General features: G+C 45.2%; 1 protein-coding gene across 1 annotated transcript in view; it reads left to right on the top strand.

The window, feature by feature from the left end:
- The first annotated feature begins 769 nt into the window (after positions 1-769).
- The window catches only part of nek11 (NIMA-related kinase 11), a 51217-nt gene continuing 42627 nt past the window's right edge, over positions 770-9359 (top strand). Inside the window, 1 exon segment of the mRNA XM_085364956.1 lies at positions 770-927. Coding sequence (XP_085221082.1) covers positions 770-927 — 158 coding nt within the window.

Raw genomic sequence — 9359 nt, 5'->3', positions numbered from 1 at the left:
TGCAGTGTGCTGGGTGGCGACCAAGGGTGGAGATCCTGGTAGACCAATGCCCGGCTATCGAGACATGAAACGTCACCTGTCTGGTGTGGAAGGAGCGTGAGCTTATGCGTGAGGTTGAGAGGTTTCAACCAGATGCAGTGGGTTGGATCAGGTGGCCAAGGAGGATGTTGGATAGACCCAATGTGCCTAAATGTATACTGAGGGTACACTGGAAATGCCTAGCAGAGCCCACAGTCCGGGAGACTCCCATCCCTGGCAGAGAGTTGACAGCATTCCAAGGGAAACACTGAGTTTGAATGCACCATGTTCAGCCCCGCCATTGCTGAAGCTGCTGCACTGAGCTGGGGCTGCAAGGTGGTTGGTGCCTGTCATGGTGCTAACCACAGAAGATGGTGGACATCAGAGGTAAAAGGAACCATCGTGCTAAAGAAGGAGTCTTATCAGGCTTGGTTAGGCTGTGGGACTTTGGATGCAGCTGATAACCATCAGGCGACTCGGGAGGGGAAAGCGGTGCTCTACCTGTACTGTGTATATTGCGGCTGTAGCGTTACTGATTACGACTGAGGATATTGTCGGGCGGTGGAAGGAACATGACACGTATTTCGTCCTGGTCGTGGAACACTGGACCAGTGAATTACTGTGGAGGGCCAGTGTGAACACACAGACGTAATACATGGATATCATTTTCCCATTCGGGGAAGTCGAACTGCGCTTTTAGTGACTCTGAGCTCTCCGTCGCCTCTTCTTATTCCACAGGTGAGCTGACAGGATGCCTCGGTTCCAGGAGGTGGCAGCCGGCCAACCTTTGACCCCCGGAGGCGGTGGTCTGGTCGCTAAGCGATACAGCATCCTGCAGAATCTGGGCTGAGGAAGTTTTGGTTCGGTTTTTCTGGTTCAGGATGCCAAAGCTGCAGATGGAGAGAAGCTGTGAGTAGCTTTGAATCATCTTGTTGGCATCTGGATGTTTTTGCTGCTTTTTAATCCCAATTAGATTTGATTGTTGGATAAAAAAAATTACATTTATTTAACACGTTTCAATAAATACATACATATATATGCTTTAGTGTAGAAAATAGGTTACATAGAGAACATATTTAGAGTAATAAGTAAAATTAGTGATAAAGGCACATTAAGACAAACAAAATGAATTTAAAAATGAGTAAAAACATAAAAACTGTGAAAGTGTTTACGATCTATTTATAAACGTTTGCTTCCTCTTGAGTGGATTTGTAAATGTTTGATGGTAATATTTGGAACGTTTGGACTTTTGCTGATGGAGGCCTCGCACTCGAGCTCAGAGGACACAGAGCAGTGCTGAAGCTGCAGGACAGAAACAGTTCTGCAGACGGACACTAGATGGCGATATTGGCTTGTACATGCTTGCACTGTAGCTCCTTCAGCAGATGTGCTACAGTCTTTGAGCAGTAAAATCAATCAGGCTGATTAGTGATCAGAGATCACCCACCTGTTCAGCTCCTGCCACCGAGCAGCTTTAACTGAACTTCGTCTAAGCTCACTCAGACTGTTGTCTTCAGACGCTGTGCTGTGGCTCGAGTGGCAGTGCAAGGTGGAGGATTTGGAGGTCTGTTTCCAGGCTCGTGGGACGTAGAGCATCCGCTCTGTGGGGAAGGAGGCTCAGAGGTCAGACTGGTCTGAGGCAGAAAAAGGAAGAGCATTTTTTTACTTCATCAATTTGCAACAAATATTTAAAACATGAAACTTTGATGCTGATAAACTGAAAATATTTCCATAAAACTGAATAACAGAAGAATTACAACAATAGGAAACACGAGTCATTTTTACATTATTACTCTGTCAAATTTCAGCTTTTACTGAAAATCACCTTTAGTTACTGACAGTGTTGGCTTCACGTAATGAAGCCGTTTGTGTGATTACAGACAGAGTCAAACAAAAGGTAGGTGTTTTATTTTTGGAGAATTATGAACTGGATCTTTGGACCTTGTTTGTGCTGTTTGAGCCTTTTGGAGCATTTTTAATTTGATTATATCGTACTGGCAGAACTCAGAGGCCCTGACTCTCTGAGGGTTCAGTGCCTACGCTGGATTCCTGGTTTGAGACTGGGAGAAGATGCAAACCCACCCTCGGTATTTGACAAGCTGATGTACAGCTAGTGCTGGTTCCAAACTGGGATAATTGCATCAGAAACAGCATCTGGGGGAAAATCTATGCCAAATCAAACACGTGGATCAATCTGCTGTGGCGACCGCGGGGAAATAAGGGCGCTGATGAAAGTTCTTCCATGAGGGACCATGAAACTGCTCAGGTGTATGCTCTGTATCACCAAAGCTTAGTTTTATGTACTGGCTATTAAAAAAGAGCAAAAAAGAATTGTGCACATCATGAGTTTTGCGCTGTCGTCCTCACCCTTGGGATTTTATCTCTTCTTCGCTGCTTTCAGCTCTTCTTCCTGCTCTCATGCTTTGTTTCCTCCTGTTTGTGCGAGGAACCTGTCTGTGGATGTTAGCAGAGACGGTGAGTCAGCTGACGGTACACTCATTCACGTCTGTGTGGAGCGAGCTCGGCGAACAGAGCCGCCTCCTTCCCGTCACACAGAGCTCAGTGGGATTGCACTGCGGCTCGTTGCTTTGAGGCTGCGAAATAGTTCCAGCAGAAGAAGATGTGAGAACATGAACTGGTCTCACTGGTTTCCTTCAGCTGCTTGTCGTCATCACAAAGATTTTCTTTGTGTGCGAGTTCAACAGCGGTGAGCTGTCAGTCGTAAATGTGACTTTGAACAAACGCATAATTAAATACATCACAGATAAGAAGAGACACCAAACCTGTGCTCGGGATGCATTCAGCAGCTGGTGACTGCGAGCCTTTCATGAGCTGAACGTAGCATCTCTGTCCTTTCTGTCCGAGCTGAAGCGGCTCTGATTCACAGAGTCAATCTGACGTCTTCTTCTTTCATGTGCACTTAACGTGGCCGGACTCTTTAATAAAAAACACACTTATGCGTGTCAGACATTCATTTATGAAATGATCAAAATCGAGTAACATCTGTTATTAAAGCGTACCTTATCCATGGACCAGCTTTGGATGATTGAGCGTTTAAAACAGTTCCTATCCTTGTTATAGTGCACGATTCATCTCGAAACAAGTCATTTTAGCTCCTGTTGTTCGCTCCCCTCCCTAAAAATATGCTTTACTGTGACTGGTCAATTACTGGAAGCCTGCTGAGGGGCAGCACCCAGTTCTTCTGAGCTCTAACAAAGAAAAAACTTCCATTCCAAAGACTTCCTGCTTCATGATGTTGATAATGAGTGGAGCCCAAAAATGTCATTTTCACGTGACAAACATTGTTAACATTTGGCTCCCTCGTTTTATTATTAGAAAGAACTGATCAAATAAGGATGAGAGCACGGAGTAACGAACTTGCTAATACTAGCAGACTTTGTTAGTGACTTCTAGCCGTCAGCCTTGTGCATGTGTGCGTGCAGATACTTGCAAACTTGTGCTAACTCAATAAAATGGGAGAATTTCTATCAGAAAGCTGGAGCATGGACGTCTTTGGTAGCGTGTTTGTACAGTTAACCACACAGCAGGGATTTCATTGGACAATTATATTAAATACTTTCAATTGCAGAACAAGGAGAAGCCCAGCAGGCAGGTAGGAGCTGCCTGCCCTCCATCCATCTGTCAGTCAAAGAGACCTCGCCCTTTTTGAGATGGCCACGCCTCCCCGAGTCTGGTTCTGCTGGAGCTTTCTTCCTGTTGAAAGGGAGTTTATCCTTTCCATTGTCACCAAGTGTTTGCTCAGAAGGGGGTGTCTGAATTTTGGGGTTTTCTCTATATTATTGTAGGCTGCTTATCTTACAATATAAATCAGCCTGAGGTGATTACTGTTGTGATTTGGTGCTATGGAAATAAAACTGGGTCGACTGTTGGCCTGAAGTGTCCCAGGACAGGAGGACCAGGGGGGATGAATGCTGTGTTAGCCTGCATGGATCGCTTGCAGCTGCAGTATTAGAGGAAGTTTAGGATTCAGAGATGTAATCAAGAGTAAAGTTTTTCTGACTATGCTGAAATACTTCTAATCACACCTTATTATTTGTGCTGTGCTGATGTAGAGATCTGAGGTCCTTATTAATCAGCTCAGATGGAGACACTCACAGGAAATACCTGACACAAGTACTGATAACATATCTCTTCTATCTCTGTCCTATCTGCGTCTACCTCCATCTCATCACTCCTCTCGTTTTCCATCGGTCACGCTCTGTCGCTTCCTCGCCAACCCTGACACACACACACACACACACACACACACACACAGTCACGCCTTCATCATCAAGTTGATGTTACAGTCGTGTACATTCATCATCAGGAGGATAACCTTAAACCCAGTCTTCATCCCAAGATGCACCTGCACTTATACAGATTCGCTCTTTGTCCCCAAAACGAGACGTGCTCCCACAATGTGTCCAACAGATTTAAGTCCCCACAGACTCTGTGATACAAGTACAAACAAACACGCGCACTCTTCAGTCCAGCCAGGGAGGATGACAGCATGCTCAGGCAGTTTTACAGCAGGACGAGGACCTGAGAAATCCTCACCGCCTTCATGTTTATCACGTCTCTGACTCCTCACCTCAGTGACTGAACACATGAATGGTCGAGTGGGCGACACACACAGGGATGCAGCATGTTGTCCTTCCAGCACATCTTTCTGTCATCTCCAAACCAGAATCCAACGGCCAAAACTCAGCAGCAGAGTGCGTTTTGTGTCTGTGGTCAAATGTCCATGTTTGTGAGGACGGGTCATCGTGTTAGACCTTCTAAGGACTTTATCTCTGGTCACTTTGGGACTCAAAGGACTGTTTGTGGGTTTGGATCAGATCAGGTTAGAATCAGATTTACATTAAAGTGACAGGAAAGACTTTTTTAGAAAATTGTTTCTTTTCAGGAAGAGAAACTTCCTGTGAGAAAGTGGACAAACGCTGAGACTGGTCACATGTTTACATCCACTCGTAATGGGCATGAATGTCATGGTAAATTTACGCTTTTAATGATTTCTTTGAACATTTATTTTCCTTTGCTGGAATCTTTACAAGAATTGATTTTTAAAAAATAAATGTTTCATTATTTTGGATTTTCTCTGAAGCAAACGGGGTCAGAGTGAACGTACAGCCAATATTTGTTTAAACGTTCATTAGGAAGCTGCACCTTGACCAGACTTCTGTCGGGGTTTTGTCCACCTTCTCAGCAGAATTATCACGGTCTGTGTGCGGCAGGCAGGACCCAAGTGCAGGACTCAAGACGGCCAACGTAAACTCAGCTTTATTTGCCGGACGGCAAACAAACAGAAAACTAACTAGACTGGAATCATAACAAGGCGTCTCCAGCAGCCAGAACACAGACAGATATGAGGGTACAACATGACAGAGGGCGAGCAAAACACAGGGTTAAATAGACACCAGAGTAATCAGGGAACGGGAGACAGGAGGGGCACACAGCTGGGAGAACTTAGACCGAACGAGACAAGGGAAGCAAAAGCAGACACACTGCAAACAGGACAGGAAGTATCAAAATAAAACAGGAAACACAACAGGAAGAGGCATGGACTTGACACCGATCAAAGGGAACACAGAAACAAAACGTAAGAACTAAAATCCCAGAACAAAGAACTACTAGAGCTAGAAACACAGAACCATAAACCAAAAGACTAAACACTGTCACTGACCAGGACCGTGACACGAATTGGTCAGGTTCATTTAAAGATGATTGTTCCCTGGTACAGATTCGGCTTTTAAGTGTAGTTGTAACAGCGTGGAGGTCGGGGAGGACCATGTATTGTTAGCCTGATTCCAAAACCTCTTCTGATGTGTGTTTGAATACGGCTGAATTAAGATTTGTGGCCTACACTCAAAACTCAGGTCTGTGCCGAGAAACCAGCTCAGTGTGCTTTTGTATGCAGACACAATTATGCTTGTTGTTGTTGTTAGTGGGGCTGTATGTACATGTTGATGCTGTGTGGAGAAGAGAAATCTAAACGAATTTCATATTTGTGTACCAAATTCCTGCTTTTTAAAATCGTGTAAGCTGTACAGTCATTCCAGTCCAGGAAAAGAACAGATTAAAGAAAATGATTAAAAAGCCAAAATGACCACGACATTCGTGCCCATGAAGATGATTCGTTCCTGTTAGAAGGGAGTTTTTCCTTCCCGCCGTCACCACCAACACTGGGTTCTCTCTGTGTTATTAAAGGGTCCGTACCTTCCACCATAAAGAGCTTTGAGGCGAGTGTTGTTGTGATTTGGTGCTATATGAATAAAATTGAATTATTGCTGTGATGAGTGTGGAGCTGTTAATATTTGTGCCCTCAGATGTCCATAGACCTTTGGTGCTGTTGCATGTTTACTCTCACACATTTGAGCTCATAGCTCTCAGCTGTTTTTGGATCAATCTGGAGTGTGCTGCTCAATCTCAGGTGCCGCCCCCCACGCCGCCTCCTGCTTATGCTCCTCTTTGTCCTTGTTATCTCCTGAAAGTCCTTCTAATAAAGGCTAGCTGCAGCCCCCAATCCATCTTCTGCCCTCAGCTGTTGTCAGCGGTTCACGGTGTTTAGCTGGAGGTGTTGTCCAGGGACATGCTCACAATGAAGGGCTCTGTGGTTTACTCGGACAGGGCGAGCACCGAGGAGGGATTTTGAGGATTCGTAAAGAAGATAAATTAATCCTCTGTTTGTTTAACGGGAAGATTGAGTCTACGGAGCCCCGCAGGGGACATGGAAGAAAAAAAAAATTAAGACGGACTTTTGCGAGATCTCGCAAAACAAACGTATTCTTCGGCCTTCGACCTCCCGTTAGCTCGAAGCTAACGGGAGGTCGAGACCTACTACAGCCGGGAGGAACACCGCTTTCCCGGCACATCGTGCCTCGACCTCCCGGTCGGCTTCGAGCCGGCGCCCGAAGAATGCGGCTAAAACTGTTGCGAGATCTCGCAAAACTCGCAAAAGTCCGTCTTAATTTTTTTTTCTCCCATGTCCCCTGCGGGGCTCCGTATGAGTCTCATAACTAAGTGATAAATAAATAAAGCTTCAGAGCTCAGGAGGCAGGAAAGGTTTTTCTTTGGAACGCCAACAAACTTGAGTGTGGTGCAGATCAAAGTGTCCATGAAGCCAGGCTTGTGCGACTCGCCATCATCCCTCCGTCTGTTACGTCTGTGTTTTATGTCAGCGTACAGCCGACACGGGCGAGGTGAAGTATTCTAGTGGCTACCAGTGTTTTGAATCCAGAAGGGCCAGATGGATGCTGGTAACATTTGACTCTAAGGGGACCATAATAAATAGTATCATAGAGCCACAGATCAAGCGAGCAGCAGCGTTATCTCTTCTTTTTGGGAGGAGTCTCCCCCTGGTGGCAGTGAATATAACAGCTCTTATTTTATGAAATCGTGTTTGTTTTGTAAATTATGGTCCAGTTGGAGCCAAAGGGACGATTAAAAAAGAAGATTTTTGTTTCTCAGTCATATCTGTCGTGGTTGTGCTGTGTGGCAGGCAGGGCGAGGACCCATGTGCACGACGCAAGACGAAGGAAAAAACTCAAAACGGCAGCTTGCTGGAAAACTCACATCGAATACAAAGCTAAACTAGAAAACAAACTGAGAACTAGTAACACAGAGGGACAAACACAGCATCGTGAGGGTACGACACGATGACAGACAGAGGAAAACACGAGCAGGATGGGGAACAGGTGGGAACACAGCGGGGACTAATCAGACCCAACGAGACAGGGGAGGCAAAACTAGATACGCTGATGTAGGACAAGGACTATCAAAATAAAACAGGAAACACACAGACCGAACTCAGACTCAAGACACGCAACATGAGACAACATGACATGAAACGTGGGACACGGGAGCAGAGATTAAACACAGGCTGAATCCCTAACCAAAACCAAAACCATGAACAAAAATATTTCTCATCATGTTTGGTCTCAAAACACTGTCGAGGATTCAAGAAGGTTCCATGAGTGGGCGACGTCACAGCCAGTGTCAGGTTAAGATTACGGCTGAAAATAATTTTAAAAGCCTTCGTTTGCTCCTTTTCTAAGCTGGCTTCACCCTTCGTTGTAGTAAACAGTTCAGTAAAAAGAATCTAGTCTCTGCGCTGAACTTCCTGCGCTGTCTGACTGAAAACAAACTTTTCTAATGGCGGTGCATGTGGCACGTCGAGTGCTGCGTGGCTGCGAGGCGTTGGCTCAGGAAGCGGCGCTGCTGAAGGACGGTTTTCTGACTCTTTCTGCAGGGCGTCATTCAGAAAGAAGCCGACCGTGAGAAGTCTTTGTGTTGTCAGAAAGCAGATGGCGAGCCGTTGTTTAGAGTTGTCATCTCTGCCCTTTTCACCATCTGACAGGTCTCACCCCCCTCTCCTCACCTCCTCCCCCCTCTCGCCTCTCCCTCTCTGATAAATTTGGACTGGGTGGCCTGATCGACGTGTCAGCGTTTGCTCATAAATCTCTGACATCTCCGTGTGCCAGAGACGGACTCGGCCTCACGCCTTCGTGGTTTTCACCGTGTGTCGCACGTCGGGAGTGAGGAAGAGCGCTCCGCTCGATTACGGTGGAAAAAATGAGACTTTAGAGGACAAAATGAAAACGCTAAGCGTTTGGATGCGGTTTCCATGGCAACAGAAGTGCAGCACGTGTCACGGCTGAGCGTTGTTATCAAGATGGAGGAAACTCTGAAAAGAAGCTGTCAGTACACTGAAAACAAAGCAGAGAGCAGGATTCATCAGAGAAACCGATGATGGTTTACAGTCCGTGTAGAAGTTTATTAGTTTATTGTGAGCTAACAGAGTGAATTTCAGTTCAATATTTAGTCTGAATAGTTGACAAGTTAAATCAAAGTCCTTGTAGAAGTAAAATTGCTACATGTTTAAATTAACGAGGGATGCACATCTCTAATTTTTACCATGAGTTAAAAGCTGGACATAAAGCCTCACCAGTGAAATCTGAGTACAGATCCTTGTGGAAAGCAGGTCGTACAAAGTGTGACCAAAAAATTGTGAGAACACGTCCATAAAAATCGAAACTACTTCTGTAACGCTGGATCTACTGAAAAGTGATCTTTTACATTTATTTTCATCTTCAGGAAGCAGACAAAGTCACTCTGAGGACGGAGCAAAGATCCAGAAACTCTCTCCCCAAACCTAATGTGCAACCATCAGATGTTACATTTAAACTTTGCCTAAAAATGTATATTTTGACAGGATAATGTCCACAGAAGATAATGTCCACCGAAGAAGGCCTCATGGACAAAGATGCAAATCATGCACAGGAAGCTTCTGGTAGCAGAGATGAACTATTGGACATGTTTTTGTTGAATAAAACTGTATGTAG

The sequence above is a fragment of the Diplotaxodon limnothrissa genome, linkage group LG11 (assembly GCF_057381915.1).
Source record: "Diplotaxodon limnothrissa isolate DT_005_m linkage group LG11, D_limnothrissa_male_GT1.1, whole genome shotgun sequence".
NCBI lineage: Eukaryota > Metazoa > Chordata > Actinopteri > Cichliformes > Cichlidae > Diplotaxodon > Diplotaxodon limnothrissa.
This window is presented reverse-complemented; position numbering and strand designations above follow the sequence as displayed.